At 47.7% G+C, this 22,415-nt stretch overlaps 1 protein-coding gene across 1 annotated transcript in view; it reads right to left on the bottom strand.

Moving 5' to 3' along the window:
• Positions 1 to 22,415, bottom strand: part of PDIA4 (protein disulfide isomerase family A member 4) — a 339,636-nt gene that overhangs the window by 115,196 nt on the left and 202,025 nt on the right. The window contains exon 10 of the mRNA XM_063925192.1: positions 6,819 to 6,957. Coding sequence (XP_063781262.1) covers positions 6,819 to 6,957 — 139 coding nt within the window. The remainder of the gene's footprint in view (positions 1 to 6,818; positions 6,958 to 22,415) is intronic.

Below are 22,415 nucleotides of genomic sequence, written 5' to 3'. Positions count from 1 at the left end.
TCAGCCGATGCATCTGAAGATGCGATCCGGACCACTTGTCCAACAGGTCCCACTGAAAAGTTCTCGCATGGAACCTGCCGAATGGAATTGCTTCGTAAGAAGCTACCATCTTTCCCAGGACTCGCGTGCAGTGATGCACCGATACCTGTTTTGGTTTCAGGAGGCCTCTGTGACTAGAGATGACAGCTCCTTGGCTTTCTCCTCCGGGAGAAACACTTTTTTCTGGTCTGTGTCCAGAACCATCCCCAGGAACAGTAGACGCGTCGTAGGGACCAGCTGTGACTTTGGAATATTTAGAATCCAACCGTGCTGTTGTAGCACTTCCTGAGATAGTGCTACCCCGACCAACAACTGCTCTCTGGATCTCGCCTTTATTAGGAGATCGTCCAAGTATGGGATAATTAAAACTCCCTTTTTTCGAAGGAGTATCATCATTTCGGCCATTACCTTGGTAAATATCCTCGGTGCCGTGGACAGTCCGAACGGCAACGTCTGGAATTGGTGATGACAATCCTGTACCACAAATCTGAGGTACTCCTGGTGAGGATGGTAAATGGGGACATGCAGGTAAGCATCCTTGATGTCCAGAGATACCATGTAATCCCCCTCGTCCAGGCTTGCAATAACCGCCCTGAGCGATTCCATCTTGAACTTGAATTTTTTTATATATGTGTTCAAGGATTTCAAATTTAAAATGGGTCTCACCGAACCGTCCGGTTTCGGTACCACAAACATTGTGGAATAGTAACCCCTTCCTTGTTGAAGGAGGGGCACCTTGACTATCACCTGCTGGGAATACAGCTTGTGAATTGCCTCTAGCACAGCCTCCCTGCCTGAGGGAGTTGTTGGCAAGGCAGATTTGAGGAAACGGCGGGGGGGAGACGTTTCGAATTCCAGCTTGTACCCCTGAGATACTACTCGTAGAATCCAGGGATCCACCTGTGAGCGAGCCCACTGATTGCTTAAATTTTTGAGCCGGCCCCCCACCGTACCTGGCTCCGCCTGTGGAGCCCCACCGTCATGCGGTGGCTTTTGAGGAAGCGGGAGAGGACTTTTGTTCCTGGGAACTGGCTGTATGATGCAGCTTTTTCCCCCTACCTCTGCCTCTGGGCAGAAAGGACGCTCCTTTTCCCCGCTTGCTCTTCTGGGGCCGAAAGGACTGCACCTGATAATACGGTGCTTTCTTTGGCTGTGAGGGAATATGGGGTAAAAATGCTGACTTCCCAGCTGTTGCTGTGGAAACTAGGTCCGAGAAACCGTCCCCAAATAACTCATCACCCTTGTAAGGCAAAACCTCCATGTGCCTTTTAGAATCTGCATCCCCTGTCCACTGCCGAGTCCATAATCCTCTCCTGGCAGAAATGGACATTGCACTTATTTTAGATGCCAGCCGGCAAATATCCCTCTGTGCATCTCTCATGTATAAGACTGCGTCTTTTATATGCTCTACGGTTAGCAATATGGTGTCCCTGTCTAGGGTGTCAATATTTTCCGACAGGGAATCTGACCACGAAGCTGCAGCACTGCACATCCATGCTGAAGCAATAGCTGGTCTCAGTATAATGCCTGAGTGTGTATACACAGACTTCAGGTTAGCCTCCTGTTTTCTATCAGCAGGTTCCTTTAGGGCGGCCGTATCCGGAGACGGTAGTGCCACCTTCTTTGACAAGCGTGTGAGCGCTTTATCCACCCTAGGGGGTGTTTCCCAACGTGACCTATCCTCTGGCGGGAAAGGGTACGCCATTAGTAATCTTTTAGAAATTACCAGTTTCTTATCAGGGGAAGCCCACGCTTCTTCACACACTTCATTTAACTCCTCAGATGGGGGAAAAACCACTGGTAGCTTTTTCTCCCCAAACATAATACCCTTTTTAGTGGTACCTGGGGTAAGATCAGAAATGTGCAACACATTTTTCATTGCCTCAATCATGTAACGAGTGGCCCTATTGGACATTACATTAGTCTCCTCGTCGTCGACACTGGTATCAGTATCCGTGTCGACATCTGTGTCTGCCATCTGAGGTAGCGGGCGTTTTAGAGCCCCTGATGGCCTTTGAGACGCTTGGGCAGGCACGAGCTGAGAAGCCGGCTGTCCCATATTTGGTATGTCATCAAACTTTTTATGCAAGGAGTTGACACTTTCACGTAATTCCTTCCACAAGTCCATCCACTCAGGTGTCTGCCCCGCAGGTGGCGACATCACATTTATCGGCATCTGCTCCGCCTCCACATAAGCCTCCTCATCAAACATGTCGACACAGCCGTACCGACACACCGCACACACACAGGGAATGCTCTGACAGAGGACAGGACCCCACAAAGCCCTTTGGGGAGACAGAGAGAGAGTATGCCAGCACACACCAGAGCGCTATATAACACAGGGATCCCACTATAAATGAGTGTTTTATCCCTTATAGCTGCTTATATTATATATACTGCGCCTAAATTTAGTGCCCCCCCTCTCTTTTTTACCCTTCTGTAGTCTGGAAACTGCAGGGGAGAGCCTGGGAGCGATCCTTCCAGCGGAGCTGTGAGGGAAAATGGCGCCAGTGTGCTGAGGAAGATAGCCCCGCCCCTTTTTCGGCGGACTTCTCCCGCTTTTTCTGGTGCTGTGCGCTACCTTGTTGAAGACTGAAGTCTTCTGCCGCCGATTTTCCTGAACATTTCTTGCTTCTGGCTCTGTAAGGGGGCCGGCGGCGCGGCTCTGGGACCGAACGATCGAGGTCGGGTCCTGTGTTCGATCCCTCTGGAGCTAATGGTGTCCAGTAGCCTAAGAAGCCCAAGCTAGCTGCAAGCAGGTAGGTTCGCTTCTTCTCCCCTTAGTCCCTCGTAGCAGTGAGTCTGTTGCCAGCAGATCTCACTGTAAAATAAAAAACCTAAAATATACTTTCTTTCTAGGAGCTCAGGAGAGCCCCTAGTGTGCATCCAGCTCAGCCGGGCACAAGATTCTAACTGAGGTCTGGAGGAGGGTCATAGTGGGAGGAGCCAGTGCACACCAGGTAGTTCTAAAGCTTTCTTTAGTTGTGCCCAGTCTTCTGCGGAGCCGCTATTCCCCATGGTCCTTACGAAGTCCCAGCATCCACTTAGGACGTCAGAGAAAAGTGTCTGTATACTGTGCGCCGGGATCCCGACAGCCGGCAAACTGAAGACGAGAGAGAGAGAGAGAGAGAGAGAGAGAGAGAGAGAGAGAGAGAGAGAGAGAGAGAGAGAGAGAGAGATCAGCAGCAGAATGTGAGGTGCCCAGGAGAGCAGTTACATGGAGTTCTGCAGGAGGAGGCTGTATTGTCTCTCCAGCTAGGCAGCGGTTCTGGTGAGTTCCCAGGCCATGGGCAGTGGTCCGGCAAAAATGTGGTGACCATTGTGGTGAGCGGGGGAGACGGAAGGGAGGATAGGAAATGACAAGGCGGCTGATGCGGTACGGTGTGAGGCAGGGGTGTAAGTAGAACGGTTGTAGAAAAAAATATTGAAAGGGCCCCCCTACCCCCGCTGTTGTCACTACAATACCCCTCGGGCGAGAGAGAGAGAGAGAGACACACACAGATACACACAAAGCGGGTATCAAGGGGGTTGTAGTTAGGCTGGGGGAGGGGAGGTAAGAGTCAGGCACCACCAGGGGGTGGGGGGCGGTTAGGTTTAGGCACTAAGAGTGAAGGGTTAGGCTGTGGGGACAGGGGGTTAGGATTAGGTAAAACTGGGGGGAGGAAAGGGTTAGGCACTAAGGGGGAGGTTAGGGTTAGGCTGCGGGAAAGGAGGGTTAGGGGTAGAGGGGTTAGCGATACCTGCTGCGATCCCTCCATTGTCGCCAGCACCAGCATCCCTCACAGGTTTCTATGGGGGATGCGATGCTGCCTGATTTACCAATATTCGGAATGCTAAGCATTCCCGATATTATTCCCCGCAGCTACTGCAATTCAGCCTATTGTATCCTATGGGCTACACATCGCATTGCTGGCCCTTGAACCCTCCCCCGAATTAACGTGTGTGTGTGTGTGTGTGTGTGTGTTGCGCAGATGTCCCGGCAGATACCACAGCACATCCCAGGGAGCTCCTGTCCCTGCCTATGCTGCATTATACATTCAGGGACGAAAGATTCGTCCCAGGTCGCATTCAACATGCGATACATGATAAATGGGCCCTTAAGAGTTGGTCTCCACTGATAGAATTTATGTGCACTACATTTTCCAGCAAGGCAAGACAGAACTGCAGCTGCCCTAAATCTATATGACACCAGTGGTCGATGTGGAAATTTTGAAGTGTGGGTATAGAAAAGTGAAGGCTGTTATTAAGTGCGCGCGCGCTCCTGATAAGGGTGTGTGCCCTTAAGTGTAGTTTACCATACCATATACACATTCACCACAATAGTAGGACCCCTTATACTATCCAGTACTGGTGCTCCTTACACATTATGCCACATGGAATGAGCCAAAATTCACACAGAATGAGCCAAAATTCACATTATGCCACATGGAATGAGACAAAATTCACATAATGAGCCAAAATTCACATTATGCCACATGGAATGAGACAAAATTCAAATTTTTCCACAAAGTATGAACCAAAATCCACACGGAATAAGCCAAAATCCACATTATGCCACACAGTATAAGCCACAATTCAGGGACAGGGAGAGTGACAGCAGGGACAGGGAGAGTGACAGCAGGGACATAGGGACAGGGAGAGTGACAGAGAAAGGAACAGCAATGACATACAGAAGGGACAGAGAAAGGCAGCAGTGTAAAATTGTCTAATCAGCAGCGACGGGGTGGAGGAGGCTGTGATTTGTGGCGTGGAGGATAAGGAGGTTGTGGTCAGCAGTGGTGCAGAGCTGGCTGTGGTCGGCAGCAGATGAGGAGGCTGTGGTCAGCGGTGTGGAGGCTGTGGGCGGCGGTGCGGAGGAGGCTGTGCTGTGGGAGGCGGCAGTGCCAAGCAGGAGGCTGTGGGAATGGGTGCGAGAGACAGCGGGCTATATTAAATCTGCCATGGACAAGCAGCCAATCAGGAACGGTCGCGCCTGACTGGCTGCCGGTCGTGGCAGATTTAATAGTGCTGAATTAAAAATACTGCGGCGACGGGGGTCTCAGTCAGTGCTCGAAGTGGCGGTATGCCATACCGGTGTATACCGGCCCACTTCGAGCACTGTATGACATTGTGTGTAACAATCAACATGAGACCACACATAGCGCAAAAAGGGTGGGGGTATGGGAGGTTGAACAGACAGGGACAAGTCCTTTAGTGAAGTGGCAGTGGTAGTGGAAGGTCACTGCTGTCAGCCTGCTGTGTGTGGGCTGGATGCCGTCAGTCATGTCTCAGGGCAACGTGACTTAGAGGCTGTACCTTAGTGCAGGGGGAGGAATTCCTCCTGTTCTTCTCCTTATCTCTGTAATTGTGGAGGCAGGGCGGCCGGGAAAGCAGGCAGTTCGCTCTTGTGCTGTGGATTTAAACTGTCCGGTCTCGGCATTGCTGCTGGGCAAGCTGTGGTGGCTGGCAAGTGTCCTGACGTGATGTGCCCGCTCATGCATGCAGGTAGCATCAACACACCCTGCTGTCATGTCAGGAGGCAATTTTCATGCTTGGGCTCAGGGACGATCTGCTGCGCGGCGTAGAAACAGCATGGATGGGCCGAAGCAGGACCAGACCAGGTGACAATGTAACGGGGGGAAGAGAAGTGAACGGTGAGGCGTACCTAAATTATTATTATTTTTTTTTACTTATTTGGCTTAATTAAAAAAGAAGTACTAATAACTCTGACCCCTGTTTTTTTGTGCCCCTATTCCTCGGGGCCCCTCTGAACTGTGGGGCCTGGTATAGTTGTCCCCTCCCTCTCACCGGGCCTGGAGGTAGACAGTGTAAAAACAGAGGAGAGAGAGGGAGAGATGAAGCCAGCCGGAGATACACTTCCATACTGCAGCAGAGCACAGGTATTTTATGGGGGCGGGCACTTCACGGCATTAGGCCCCGGCCCTAAATAACCGAAAATTGCGGCACTTCCACCGGGAGCCGGCCAGGGCAAGCAGTGTAGGGGCAGAGCAGGCTGGGCCAAGCTTGGTATATCCCCCCTCCCGCTACATCCTCCGTTTCTGCAGGATCGTTTCCATGCTGGGAGGAGGAAGTGGAGCCACTTCGGAAGGGGGTGGAGCCACTAAGGGCGAGGAGGTGGCACCATGGAGTAGTTCGGGACCACACAGTCAGGCGGTGCGAAGAGGAATCAGGAGGTACTGCTGCTGCACGCACGTCAGCTGTAAAGCGCAGCAGCGGTATTTCTGTGCCTCTACTACAGTTGATAGGCGCCTCTCTCATTTTTGCGGGGGGCGAGTTGCGCCCTTGCCCCCCCATTCCGACGCCCCTGGTGCAGGTCTATATAGGCACACCTGTGTATGTTCACATTCTGAGCATGTGCAGTACAAGATAATCTACAGAACTTTATGAAGTGCTCGCTCTGCCCTATAAGGTCTACTACGTTGCAGCTTACAACACTAGTGAAATATCTACATCAACGTTCAGTATTGGGGACATAAGTAGTATATGTATGTGGGATTAGCCTGCAGTTTTTCCACAACCAGCGCAGGAGAAAAAAGGGGTGGGGGGAATCACCAACCTCCTAGTTCATAAAATTCCAGTTGTTCATCAAAATGATCCCCATTATGTAGGTTATTGTATGTGTGGCTATTTTATTTACATGTATGGATAAAATATAGGAAACGGGGGTGAACTTTTCACTACATTACATACCCTCTTATGTCTGCAGATTATAAATTGCTTGAGATTGAAAAGTAATACCATAACCAATCAGATTTCTTAGATGGGTTTTTAGCACTTACCAGGGTGCATAAAATTCAACTAGTATGATATCTGCGTTGTCTACCACATATTTAAAGTTGTCATCAGTTAATGTAATTGTTGCTTCAGGTGGCATTGTCCAGTCTGGGTGAGATATTTCTTTCACTTTTGCAACAATTTCTATAAAATAAAGTTTACAATCAATTGACTAAAACACAACTTAAAAAAAGTGAATTTATAATGAAAGTTTTAGGCTTAGAAATAAATGTATATCAGAAACACGGTAAAGTCAAAGAACTTTTGTTCCATCACAGACCTACATATACAGTAGCCATAATCTATTACAGTGATTTTCAACCTTTAACTCGCGGCACACTGAACAATATTTAAAAATTGCCAAGGCACACCATCAGTTCCCCACGGAAAAAAAACCCTCACACATTGGCCCTCACAGTAAAAAAATAATCCACACATACTTTGGCCTACACAGAAAAAACAATCACATTGCTCCTCACATAAATCATGTTGCTCCCTACATAAATCCTTTTGTTCCCCACATAAATAAATGACATTTCTCCTCACATAAATCCTATTGCTCCCCACAGGAGAAATAAAATAACAAATATTGGGGGTAATTCCAAGTTGATCGCAGCAGGAATTTTGTTAGCAGTTGGGCAAAACCATGTGCACTGCAGGGGAGGCAGATATAACACGTGCAGAAAGAGTTAGATTTGGGAGGGTTATTTTGTTTCTGTGCAGGGTAAATACTGGCTGCTTTATTTTTACACTGCAAATTAGATTGCAGATTGAACACACCACAACCAAATTTAACTCTCTCTGCACATGGTAAATCTGCCTCCCCTGCAGTGCACATGGTTTTGCCCAACTGCTAACAAAATTCCTGCTGCAATCAACTTGGAATTACCCCCATTAGCCCCTACCAGTCAGCTGCCCCTCCTCCCTGTCCCTCAGTGGTGGGGGATGTTCATAGTGGAGTGATGCAAATACCGAGCACAGGTCGGTCAGGCAAGTGTGGATGAGGATGGCAGGGAAAGTTGTGGATGCTGGTGGGAACTGGAAGATGTGTATGCAGGTGAGTGGGCTGGCTGGGTGGTGAGACGCGGAGGGCGTGACCTATGATGTCACACCGCCGCATCTTCAAGGCATAGGTCACAGGCAGGGCTCGACTGATCCTGTAAGAAGAGCCTGGGCCATAGTTTGCTCTGAAGGTGTAGGCAGCGACCGACTCCACAGCACGCCTTGCAACTGGTCGCAGCACACTAGTGTGCCACGGCACACTGGTTGAAAAAGACTGATCTACTATATAAAAATGAAAATCTGTCATTCTGTCCTTCTGTCTGTTTTTCTATACAAATCCACAGTTTACAAGCGAAGAACGTGAAATTTCACATACAAGCATATTAAAACATGGCGGACGCAACTAAAACAATTTGAAATCCTTAGCACCCCTAGGGGGGCAGACAGCAGCACAGAGTATATCAGGAGACAGCATAACTCCAGAATCGCTGGACCCATGTACTCAAAAATTGGTACACATGCCTTCCAATCTGCCAACAAACACTGCGGGAGGAACACACTTCTAGCACCCTTAGGGGTGAGCCAGCAGCACTGAGTATTTCAGCAGACAGCATAACTCTGGAATGCCTGCAGCAATTTACAACAAACTTGGTACACATATGACTTACATTCTGGAAACAAACACTATGGGGGTCAGACACCCCGAGCACCCCTAGGGGTGGGACAGCAGCACCGAGTATGTCAGCAGCCAGCAAAACTGTGGAAGGCCCGAAATAATTTACACCAAACTTGGTACACCATCTGACTTAAAATCTTGGAACAAACTCTGTGGGGGTTAGACAACCCTAGCACTGCTAGGGGTGGCACAGAGTATTTCAGGAGACAGCATAAATCCCGAATGGGTAGACCAATTTACAACAAACTGGGTACACATATGACTTACACTAGGGGAAAAAAATATGTGGGGGTCAAAACAATGCTAGCACCCCTAGGGGTGGGACAGCAGCACAGATTGTATGTCAGCAGACAGCATAACTGTGGAAGGCCTGGAGCAATTTACACCAAACTTGGTACACATTTGACTTACAATCTCGAAAACACCCCTAGGGGTGGGACAGCAGCACAGAGTATTTAAGGAGACAGCAAAACTCCCGAACAGCTAGACCAATTTGCAATAAACTGGGTACACATATGACTTACACTCGGGAAACAAATAATGTGGGGGTCAGACACCCCTAGGGGTGTGACAGCAGCACAGAGTACGTCAGCTGACAGCATTACTGTAGAAGGCCTGCAGCAATTTACATCAAACATGGTACACATCTGACTTACAATCTGGGCATAAACTCGGTGGGGGCTATACACCCCTACCCCCCCTAGGGGTGGGACAGCAGCACAGAGAATTTCAGGAGACAGCATAACTCCAGAATGCCTAGACCAATTTACAACAAACTTGCTATACATATGACTTACAAGCTGGGAATAAACACTGTGGGAGTAAGACACCCCTAGGGTTGAGGCAGCAGCACAGAGTTTTTTTTTAGCAGACAACATAACTCTGGAATGCCTGGAGCAATTTACCCCAAACTTGCTACACATATTACTTACACTCTGGAAACAAACAAACAAACACACCACTAGCACCCCTACGGGTGGGCCAGCAGCACAGAGTATATCAGGACATGCATGATATGTCAGTGATGACAGGGCTGCATGGGACAGGGGCAGTGACATGATGTGAGGAGGGGAATGGAGGTAGCACGAACACACACACAGAGTTATATAGTGGAAGTAGCACGGTCCCCAGCAGCACATTGGGTTTTCATTTTATTGATGTGTATAACATTTTCCATGCTTTTTTATACTATTTTATTTATACTGTGTGTTTAATATTGAAATTAATTTTTGTAGACAAACATTCTTAAAATCCTGGGCAACGCTGGGTACTCCACCTAGTTTTTACATATAAAATGCTTTATACCACCAGGGAGAGGCAGCACAAATCATTCCCACAGCCTGGTGGTAATTTCACCTCTCTTCCCATTTACTGTACAATAACTAATTAGCAGCTGGTACTGTTTAGACGAGATCCGGTAAGGATCCCGGCGTTCTAAGATCCTGACATTTAGACACTGTTAGAAATAGATAATCCAGTCTCAGGGCGGGATGTACCAAAAGCAAAAAGGAGTTTAAAACCCTGTTTTTGGTGTTTTACAGCATTTTCAAATGTATTGTGGGGTCTATTCATGAAGCAGTGAAAAGTGTGGGGAAGTGAGCAAGTGGAGGTTTACCACGTCAATCAGCTGCTATGTATAATCTTATAGAATGCATTTTATAAATGTTATCTGAACACAGATTGGTTGCCATGGGCTGCTTACTTTTCCACTCATTTCACTGCTTCATGAATAGATCCCTAAGCCCTGGACACCAGTGTTTCTTTCCGCTTAGTGCTGTGTGAGGGATCCGATTGGGACCCGCAGCCGCATAACACAATACACCAGCCTTTCTAATTAACATTTATGCTGAATATTATCCCCAATGCCATAGATTTCAATTCAAATGCAAACAAACCACATTGGCTATTTAAACATATACATACCTCCCAACTTTGTCCGCCTGTGAAGAGAGACACATGCGCGGCGAAGCCGCGCGCGCCCCCGAAAAGGTGGCGTGGCCTATGAAAAGGTGGCGTGGCTTCGTGGGAGGACCCGTGATCACGAGCCACGCCCCCAGTTTCGTCACTGAGGGGGCATACCCAGTTCTCTGTGAGCCGCTGGCATGCCCTCTCTCCCTCTGTCTGCACTGAATAGACGCTGTGCGCATAGAGTCTATTCACCGCTGCTCTGCTAAGCAGAGCAGCGAGTACAGGAGCCTCCCAACTGCCCCCACCCCCCACCCCCACCGCGGGACACTGCGGTCTGCGGGTGGGACAGCAGGACAGTACCCAAAAAACGGGACTGTCCCGCGAAAATCTGAACAGTTGGGAGGTATTCATATATACTGTAAGTGTTACTTAAGTTTAATAAATACTGATTGCATATCACAATTTTTCAAAGACTACATTCATTTTAAATTATCTTTTTAATCTGGAATCTATTGCACAATGAACATTCTTCATTACATAAAATAAGAATTTACTTACCGATAATTCTATTTCTCGGAGTCCGTAGTGGATGCTGGGGTTCCTGAAAGGACCATGGGGAATAGCGGCTCCGCAGGAGACAGGGCACAAAAAAGTAAAGCTTTACTAGGTCAGGTGGTGTGCACTGGCTCCTCCCCCTATGACCCTCCTCCAGACTCCAGTTAGGTACTGTGCCCGGACGAGCATACACAATAAGGGAGGCATTTTGAATCCCGGGTAAGACTCATACCAGCCACACCAATCACACCGTACAACTTGTGATCTAAACCCAGTTAACAGTATGACAACAGAAAGGGCCTCTTAAAGATGGCTCCTTAACAATAACCCGAATTAGTTAACAATAACTATGTACAAGTATTGCAGATAATCCGCACTTGGGATGGGCGCCCAGCATCCACTACGGACTCCGAGAAATAGAATTATCGGTAAGTAAATTCTTATTTTCTCTATCGTCCTAAGTGGATGCTGGGGTTCCTGAAAGGACCATGGGGATTATACCAAAGCTCCCAAACGGGCGGGAGAGTGCGGATGACTCTGCAGCACCGAATGAGAGAACTCCAGGTCCTCCTTTGCCAGGGTATCAAATTTGTAAAATTTTACAAACGTGTTCTCCCCCGACCACGTAGCTGCTCGGCAGAGTTGTAATGCCGAGACCCCTCGGGCAGCCGCCCAAGATGAGCCCACCTTCCTTGTGGAGTGGGCTTTTACAGTTTTAGGCTGTGGCAGGCCTGCCACAGAATGTGCAAGTTGAATTGTGTTACAAATCCAACGAGCAATCGACTGCTTAGAAGCAGGTGCGCCCAACTTGTTGGGTGCATACAATATAAACAGCGAGTCAGATTTTCTGACTCCAGCCGTCCTTGCAATGTATATTTTTAAGGCTCTGACAACGTCCAACAACTTGGAGTCCTCCAAGTCGCTAGTGGCCGCAGGCACCACAATAGGTTGGTTCAGATGAAATGCTGATACCACTTTAGGGAGAAAATGCGGACGAGTCCGCAGTTCTGCCCTATCCGAATGGAAGATTAGATAAGGACTTTTATAAGATAAAGCCGCCAATTCAGATACTCTCCTGGCAGAGGCCAGGGCTAGTAACATAGTCACTTTCAATGTGAGATATTTCAAATCCACCTTTTTCAATGGTTCAAACCAATGGGATTTGAGGAAATCTAAAACTACATTTAGATCCCACGGTGCCACCGGAGGCACCACAGGAGGCTGTATATGCAGTACTCCCTTGACAAAAGTCTGGACCTCAGGGACAGAGGCCAATTCTTTTTGGAAGAATATTGACAGGGCCGAAATTTGAACCTTAATGGATCCCAATTTGAGACCCATAGATAATCCTGATTGCAGGAAATGTAGGAAACGACCCAGTTGGAATTCCTCCGTCGGAACCCTCCGATCCTCGCACCACGCTACATATTTTCGCCAAATGCGGTGATAATGTTTCACGGTGACTTCCTTCCGTGCCCTAATCAAGGTAGGAATGACTTCTTCTGGAATGCCTTTCCCTTTTAGGATCTGGCGTTCAACCGCCATGCCGTCAAACGCAGCCGCGGTAAGTCTTGAAAAAGACAGGGACCCTGCTGTAGCAGGTCCCTTCTCAGAGGTAGAGGCCACGGTTCGTCCGTGAGCATCTCTTGAAGTTCCGGATACCAAGTCCTTCTCGGCCAATCCGGAACCACTAGTATTGTTCTTACTCTTCTTTGCCGTATGATCTTCAATACCTTTGGTATGAGCGGCAGAGGAGGAAACACATACACTGACTGGTACACCCAAGGAGTTACCAGTGCGTCCACAGCTATTGCCTGTGGATCTCTTGACCTGGCGCAATATTTGTCCAGTTTCTTGTTGAGGCGAGACGCCATCATGTCTACAATTGGTCTTTCCCAACGGTCTATTAACATGTTGAAGACTTCTGGATGTAGACCCCACTCTCCCGGATGAAGATCGTGTCTGCTGAGGAAGTCTGCTTCCCAGTTGTCCACGCCCGGGATGAACACTGCTGACAGTGCTATCACGTGATTCTCCCCCAGCGAAGAATCTTGGCAGCTTCTGCCATTGCACTCCTGCTTCTTGTGCCGCCCTGCCTGTTTACATGGGCGACCGCCGTGATGTTGTCCGACTGAATCAACACCGGCTTTCCTTGCAGGAGAAGTTCCGCCTGGCTTAGAGCATTGTAGATTGCTCTTAGTTCCAGAATGTTTATGTGAAGAGACTTTTCCAGACTCGTCCATACTCCCTGGAAGTTTCTTCCTTGTGTGACTGCTCCCCAGCCTCTCAGGCTGGCGTCCGTGGTCACCAGGATCCAATCCTGAATGCCGAATCTGCGGCCTTCTAATAGGTGAGCCTTCTGCAACCACCACAGAAGTGACACCCTTGTCTTTGGTGACAGGGTTATTCGCAGGTGCATCTGCAGATGCGACCCTGACCATTTGTCCAACAGATCCCTTTGGAATATTCTTGCATGGAATCTGCCGAATGGAATTGCTTCGTAAGAAGCCACCATTTTTCCCAGGACTCTTGTGCATTGATGTACTGACACTTTTCCTGGTTTTAGGAGGTTCCTGACCAGATCGGATAACTCCTTGGCTTTTTCCTCTGGAAGGAAAACCTTTTTCTGAACCGTGTCCAGAATCATTCCTAGGAACAGCAGACGAGTTGTCGGGATTAAATGGGATTTTGGAATATTCAGAATCCACCCGTGTTGTCTTAGCACCTCTTGAGATAGTGCTAAAGCTGTCTCCAGCTGTTCTCTGGACCTTGCCCTTATTAGGAGATCGTCCAAGTATGGGATAACTAATACGCCTTTTCTTCGAAGAAGAATCATCATCTCGGCCATTACCTTGGTAAAGACCCGAGGCGCCGTGGACAATCCGAACGGCAGCGTCTGAAACTGATAGTGACAGTTTTGAACAATGAACCTGAGGTACCCCTGGTGTGCGGGGTAAATCGGAACGTGTAGATACGCATCCTTGATGTCCAAGGATACCATAAAGTCCCCTTCTTCCAGGTTCGCTATCACTGCTCTGAGTGACTCCATCTTGAACTTGAACTTTTTTATGTAGAGGTTCAAGGACTTCAGATTTAGAATAGGCCTTACCGAGCCATCCGGCTTCGGTACCACAAATAGAGTGGAATAATACCCCTTTCCTTGTTGTAATAGGGGTACTTTGACTATCACCTGCTGAGCGTACAGCTTGTGAATGGCTTCCAACACCCTCTCCCTTTCGGAAGAGACGGTTGGTAAGGCAGACTTCAGGAAACGATGAGGAGGATCCGTCTCTAATTCCAACCTGTACCCCTGAGATATTATCTGCAGGATCCAGGGGTCTACCTGCGAGTGAGCCCACTGCGCGCTGTAATTTTTGAGACGGCCCCCCACTGTCCCCGAGTCCGCTTGAGAGGCCCCAGCGTCATGCTGAGGTTTTTGCAGGAGCCGGGGAGGGCTTCTGTTCCTGGGAAGGAGCTGCCTGTTGGTGTCTCTTCCCTCTTCCTCTGCCTCGTGGCAGGTACGACAAGCCCTTTGCTCTCTTATTTTTGTAGGAGCGAAAAGGCTGCGGTTGAAAGGTCGGTGCCTTTCTCTGTTGGGGAGTGACTTGAGGTAAAAAAGTGGATTTCCCGGCAGTAGCCGTGGCCACCAAGTCTGATAGACCAACTCCAAATAACTCCTCCCCTTTATACGGCAAAACCTCCATGTGACGTTTTGAATCCGCATCGCCTGTCCACTGTCGTGTCCATAAGGCTCTTCTGGCTGAAATGGACATAGCACTCATCCGAGATGCCAGTGTGCAAATATCCCTCTGTGCATCACGCATATAGATAAATGCATCCTTTATTTGTTCTAACGACAGTAAAACATTGTCCCTATCTAGGGTATCAATATTTTCAATCAGGGATTCTGACCAAACTACTCCAGCACTGCACATCCAGGCAGTTGCTATAGCTGGTCGTAGTATAACACCTGCATGTGTGTATATATTCTTTTGAATAACTTCCATCTTTCTATCTGATGGATCCTTAAGTGCGGCCGTCTCAGGAGAGGGTAACGCCACTTGTTTGGATAAGCGTGTGAGCGCCTTGTCCACCTTAGGGGGTGTTTCCCAGCGCGCCCTAACCTCTGGCGGGAAAGGGTATAATGCCAATAACTTTTTTGAAATTATCAACTTTTTATCAGGAGCAACCCACGCTTCATCACACACGTCATTTAATTCTTCTGATTCAGGAAAAACTGTTTGTAGTTTTTTCACACCATACATAATACCCTGTTTTACGGTATCTGTAGTATCAGCTAAATGTAACGTCTCCTTCATTGCCAAAATCATATAACGTGTGGCCCTACTGGAAAATACGTTTGAATTTCTACCGTCGTCACTGGAATCAGTGCCCGTGTCTGGGTCTGTGTCGACCGACTGAGGCAAAGGGCGTTTTACAGCCCCTGACGGTGTTTGAGGCGCCTGGACAGGCATTAATTGATTGTCCGGCCGCCTCATGTCCTCAACTGACTGTTTAAGGGAAGATAAACCATCACGTAATTCCACAAATAAAGGCATCCATTCTGGTGTCGACCCCCTGGGGGGTGACATCTGCATATTTGGCAATTGCTCCGCCTCCACACCAATATCGTCCTCATACATGTCGACACCACGTACCGACACACACCGCAAACTCACAGGGAATGCTCTAATGAAGACAGGACCCACTAGCCCTTTTGGGGAGACAGAGGGAGAGTCTGCCAGCACACACCACAAAGCGCTATATATACAAGGGATATCCTTATATTAAGTGCTCCCTTATAGCTGCTTTAATATATATATATATATAGCCATTAATGTGCCCCCCCTCTCTGTTTTACCCTGTTTCTGTAGTGCAGTGCAGGGGAGAGACCTGGGAGCCGTTCTGACCAGCGGAGCTGTGACAGAAAATGGCGCCGTGTGCTGAGGAGATAGGCCCCGCCCCTTTTTCGGCGGGTTCTTCTCCCGCTATTTTTCCAGTCAGGCAGGGGTTAAATATCTCCATATAGCCCCTATGGGCTATATGTGAGGTATTTTTAGCCTTGTATAAGGTTTATATTTGCCTCTCAGAGCGCCCCCCCCCAGCGCTCTGCACCCTCAGTGACTGCCCAGTGAAGTGTGCTGAGAGGAAAATGGCGCACAGCTGCAGTGCTGTGCGCTACCTTATGAAGACTGAGGAGTCTTCAGCCGCCGGTTTCCGGACCTCTTCACGCTTCAGCATCTGCAAGGGGGTCGGCGGCGCGGCTCCGGGACCGGACTCCACGGCTGGGCCTGTGTTCGATCCCTCTGGAGCTAATGGTGTCCAGTAGCCAAGCAGCAAATCCACTCTGCATGCAGGTGAGTTTACTACTTTCCCCCTAAGTCCCACGTTGCAGTGATCCTGTTGCCAGCAGGACTCACTGTAAAGAAAAAAACCTAAACTAAACTTTCTCTAAGCAGCTCTTTAGGAGAGCCACCTAGATTGCACCCTTCTCGTTCGGGCACAAAATCTAACTGGAGTCTGGAGGAGGGTCATAGGGGGAGGAGCCAGTGCACACCACCTGACCTAGTAAAGCTTTACTTTTTTGTGCCCTGTCTCCTGCGGAGCCGCTATTCCCCATGGTCCTTTCAGGAACCCCAGCATCCACTTAGGACGATAGAGAAATATACATTCATGATTAATGAGTTGCTCAAAAAAGACATTCCTTCCATAGAGCCTTATTCAGGTTTGTTAGCAAAATCAATAGAAGTTAGCAACTGGGCAAAACCATGTTGCACTGCAGGTGGGGCAGATGTACCATGTGCAGAGATTTAAATTTGGATGGGGTGTGTTCAAACTGAAATCTTAATTGCAGTGTAGAAATTAAGCTGCCAGTATTTACTATGCACAGAAACAATATAACCCAACCAAATGTAACTCTCTCTGCACATATCACATCTGCCCCACCTGCAGTGCAACATGGTTTTGGCCAATTGCTAACTTTTTTGGTTTGCTAACAGACCTGAAACCCCCCCATTGTCCTAGAATATGTACAGAAGGAAAAAGAAAGACTATTTGCTGGGGCACTCTCATGGTGTGATTAAAACACAACTTTTAATCTTAATTATTAAAATCGTATCAATCTCTGCAAGGCAAAAAGTTTAAAAAAAGTGTTAAAGATATTTGATGTTTTATACACCTCATAGTTATCCACTCTTCAGTGGAGATAAATTCCTAAATTGACTTGAATAAGGAAACGCGAAAATATAAAAAAATTAGCATAAATTAGCAAGCTCAGTCTTGCTGAAATGTCTCAAATCCATAATTGGCAGACTGTTTCCCCTGGGGTGCTGGTAATAGTATGCAATAAGTGTACTGTACCACTTCGTGAAATGAGTGCGATGGTTTGTGCTAGTCTCAAAAAGTCAGTATGGTTATAACGTGCCTGGGGTCAGCATGCAGTCCCAGGATAATAGGCACAAGTTAGATATCTAGGTTAAACACTATCACCTTGGTGGTTCTTTGTCTATATGTGTTTACGCTAAAGAGAAGAAGAAACATATCCTGGATTTATCAACCTATAGCCAAGATTGCTAGATAGGAAGAGATTCACAGTTCAGTGCAAGATTCAACACAAATATACAGATATATATCACACAGAAAGGTAGCACCTGTAGTGCAACAGGGTCCTACAGCTCAAGTTCAAAAACATTTGTTATTTTATGCAGGTTTTCTGACCGTGTACACAAGTAGATATCACACAGGTAGGTGTTACACATTGACAGCAACTTCACACTGATAGAGGTAATAATAGGAATGTAATACTTACCGGTAATTCCTTTTCTCGTAGTCCGTAGTGGATACTGGGGAACTGTACTTTTAGTACCATGGGGTACAGATCGGGTCCACTGGAGCCTGGCAATTTAAAAACCTTTAGTGTGTTTGTGTGTATGTGATGGCTCCTGCCCTCTATGCCCCTCCTACTAGACTCAGTCTAGGAAACTGTGCCCGAAGAGACCGATATACCACAAGAGAAAAAACAGGTACAACAGCGGTGAGGTACTAAGCCAACAGACAAACATAACCGAAAAGGAGAGAATTAACCAGAACAGAGGATAGCAACACCAACCTAACCAGGATAGCAAAGCTACCCCAACAACCTAAGGGGACCGCAACGGCGGGCCAACCAAACACTTACACAGGTAAGCAGGAATCGAAGCACTGGGGCGAGTACCCAGTATCCACTACGGACTATGAGAAAAGCAATTACCGGTAGGTATTAAATTCCTATTTTCTCTTTAGTCCTAGTGGATACTGGGAAACTGTACTTTAGGACCATGGGGAAGTCCTAAAGCTGCCAAACAGGTGGGAGAGCGCCGATACCCCTGTACCACCACCTGATCAAACTGAAGGTCATCCTTGGCCAAGGTGTCGAACCGATAGAACTTAACAAAGAAAGAGTTCAAACCAGACCAAGTAGCAGCTCGGCACAACTGTAAGGCCGAGACAACCTGGGCAGCCGCCCAGGAAGAGCTCACAGATCTCGTCGAGTGGGCCTGAATAGATGTCCGTAAAAGGCAGAGCCGCCAAAGCATAGGCTTGTTGAATGGTCAACCGGCGCCAACGAACAATTGATTGCTTAGAAGGTACAAACAGCAAATCAGATTCCCGATGACGAGCAGTCCGTTTGACAAACCTTCAGAGCCCTCACCACATCCAAGGACTCTGGACCAACGGAAGAGTCAGACTACACAGAAACCACCATGGGTTGATTCACATGAAAAGCAGACACCACTTTTGGCAAAAACTGAGGTCGGGTCCTGAGTTCCACCCGGTCTTCATAAAAAAATCAAATTAGGGATCTTACAGGATAAGGCCCCCAATTCAGAGACACATCTGGCAGACGCCTATGCTAGTAACATCACAGTCTTCCAGGTAAGAAATTTCAATTCCACCCTATGTAAGGGCTCAAACCAGTCCGATTGAAGAAAGAACAAAACCACATTGAGATCCCACAGATCCGTGGGAGGTACGAAGGGTGGTTGCATACGAAGAATTCAGTTTAGGAAAGTCTGTACTTCTGGCAACATTGGAGAGAGATTTTCATTGGTACTGCACTGGATTTAAAGGATTTTGTAAAAGGGGACTTTATTTTATACTGCCCTAAATATGTTGGTGGTGCTCCCAGAGTCAGTAACGTAGCTATGCAGAAGAAGAGACAAAGAAAGACTCTTTGTTGGGGCACACTTGATGTAAAAAACTTAAATATAACTTTTATTTGTGAATTTACAAAAAAAAATTCATACACGTAAACATTAAAATATCATCTCCACATTCAATATAATGGAAAATCTCAGATAATTATCTTTTACTAATAAAGTCAATCTGATCATTTTCAATGAAATGCATCTCAGGTGAAAATTATCAGATTGACTTTATTAGTAAAAGATAATTATCTGAGATTTTCCATTATATTGAATGTGGAGGTGATATTTTAATGTTTACGTGTATCAATTTTTTTTATAAATTCAAATAAAAGTTATATTTTTATTTTTTACATGAAGTGTGCCCCAACAAAGTCTCTCTCTCTTCTTCTTCCGGCAACATTGCAAGTTGTTTCTAAAAGAAAATAGATAGCGCTGAAATCTTCACTTTGTTGGAGCCTAAACGAAGGCCCATATCCACTCCCATTTGCAGGAAGAGTAGAAAGCGACCAATTCTAAATTCCACAGGAGAAACCTTTCTACTTTCACACCACGAAACACACTTTTTCCAGATATGATAAGGTTTTGATGTAACCATCTTCCTGGCTGGAAATAACCCTGGAGGGAAGACCTTTTCTGGCTAGAATCGCCCTCTCAACTTCCAAGCCGTCAAATGTAGCCGCGGTAAGTCTGGATAGACGAACGGACCTTGCTGAAGCGATAGAGGCCAGGGATCCTTCAGAGACATGGTTAGGAGGTCCGAGTACCACGCCCGTCGAGGCCAATCCTGGGCAATTAGAATAGCTTGAACGCTTTCCTTTCTTAGTCTTTTTAGAACCCTTGGGATTAGCGGTACAGGAGGGAACAGATACACAAACTGGTACATCCATGGTGTAATCAGCACGTCAACTGCTACAGCCTGCAGATCCCTCGTTCTGGAACAGTAAGGCCGTGTACACACGGTGATTCGGACTTATCCGATTCTCACTGTGCGACGGGGGGCCGGGTCGGCACTTAGCCAGTAACGCAAGCACATAATGAGTGTGCTTACGATCCTGGTTCTGTGCGATTTTGGCTAAGTGTCAATCCTGACTATCTCTTCGATACTTGCCTGCACAGCCTATTTTTTCGGCCGATGCCAACCGCGCGGGGCATCGCGATCACAAGGTGACTGTCACCTTGCGATCTGTACTATCTTTTCTTCCGATTCTGACTATATAGTCAGAATCGGAAGAAAAGATCTTACCGTGTGTTCACACCTTAACGGCATAGCTTCTTGTTAAGACATCAGATCTATCTGCGGACAGCCCCACTGGTGAATCAACTGTTCTAACACCTGGGGATGTAGGCCCCATTCACCCGGATGGAGGTCGTGTCTGCTGAGGAAGTCTGCTTCCCAGTTGTCCACTCCTAGAATGAATATGGTCGAGATGGCCTTTGAGTTGGCCTCCGCCCAGCAGAGTATTTTTGACACCTCTCGCATCGCCGCTCTGCTTCTCGTCACCCCTTGTCTGTTTTATGTACGGTACCGCCGTGGCGTTGTCCGATTGAACCTGGATCGCCTGATCCTTAAGGATATGGGAAGCCTGCAGAAGGGCACTGTAAATTGCCCTGAGATCCACGATGTTTATCGGCAAAACAGATTCCTAAATTGACCATATCCCCTGGAACTGGGCCCCTTGGGTCACAGCTTCCCAACCCAGAGGCTGGCATTCGTTGGCAGTAGAATCCACAAGTGGCTATTGAAATTCCTGCCTTCTACCAGGTGAGGAACTTGAAGCCACCATAATAGAGAAATCCAGGCTTTTGGAGATCAGGTCACTTCCTGATGCATGTGAGGGAGAGACCCCGACCATTTGTCCAGCAGATCCAGCTGAAATGGCCTGGCATGAAATCTGCCATATTGGATTGCCTCGTAAGCAGCAACCATCCTACCCAGCAAGCGGATGCAAAGATGTATGGATACCTTGCGAGGACGGAGCACTGAGTGGACCATAGCCTGGATAGCCAAGGCCTTCTTTGCCGGAAAAAACACCTTTTGAGACACTGTATCCAGTATCATTCCCAGGAACTGAAGACGTTGGGTCAGTTCCAGGTGAGATTTCTGAAAATGTAGGATCCACCCGTGATACGTAAGTAGGTGAGTCGTCAGATCGATGCTGTGCAGTAGACGCTCCCTGGACATAGTTTTTAGTAGGAGATCGTCAGAGTAGGGGACAGTGTTGACTGCCATCATGTGCAGTTGCAGCATCATCTCTGCCATGACCTTGGTGAAGACCCTTGGAGCTGTGGATAGGCCAAAGGACAAGGCCTGAAACTGGAAATGATTGTCCAAGATGAACCTGAGGTAAGCTTGATGAGGGGGCCACATGGGAATGTGTAAGTAAGCATCCTTGACATCTAGGGATACCAGGAATTTCCCCTCCTGCACACCACTGCCCACAGGGATTCCATCTTGAACTTGAACACCCGCAGATACGAGTTTAGAGACTTCAGGTTTCAGATGGGTCGCACTGAACAGTCTGGTTTTGTAACGACAAAGACTGGAGTAAAAGCTCCTGTTGTGTGACCGAGGAGGTTCTGGAATTACCACCCCTGTCTGCAAAAGTTTTTGAATAGCATCTTGCAAGGCAACTTTTGCAGCGTGCAAAACTGGTAAGCCCGATTTGAAAAATCTGTGAGGAGGAAGTGCTTGAAATTCCAGCCGGTATCCGTGGGAAATGAGGTCCCTCACCCAAGGATCCCGGCAGGACTTCACCCACACGTGGGCAAAGTGTTGAAGGCGCGCATTTACCTGAAAGTCGCCTTGCTGCTGCGGAAGGCTTAGCGGCAGGGGATCCGGTGGTCTGGTCTGGGGATGCAGTTGTTGCAGATTTACTGGACTTACCGCGAGACCCTCTCGGAGTGGTGGACACCCCCGGCCCCTGCCCCTGAACCTTGCCACACGAAAGGACTGCAAGGAGGGTCCTGTGTAAGAACATCTAGCAGGTGGCGCAGCTGACGGCAGATAGGTAGACTTACCTGCCGTTGCCTGGGAGATCCATTTATTTAATTAGTCTCCAAACAAGGCATCACCTGTAAAGGGAAGATTTTCGACACCCTTTTTGGAATCAGCGTCCGCTGACTATTGACGTAACCACAGAGCTCTGCGTGCCGAAACTGCCATAGCGGTAGTGCAGCCATTTTTTTTAAATTGCATATTTTTTATTGAAAGTTTTAAATGAACATCCCAAAAAGAATAATATGAAAAAAAATAAAAAAAAGTATACATATAAAAC

Source organism: Pseudophryne corroboree, chromosome 5 (assembly GCF_028390025.1).
Source record: "Pseudophryne corroboree isolate aPseCor3 chromosome 5, aPseCor3.hap2, whole genome shotgun sequence".
NCBI classification, from domain to species: domain Eukaryota; kingdom Metazoa; phylum Chordata; class Amphibia; order Anura; family Myobatrachidae; genus Pseudophryne; species Pseudophryne corroboree.
The sequence above is the reverse complement of the archived record's forward strand: the minus strand, read 5'-3'. Positions and strand labels throughout refer to the sequence as shown.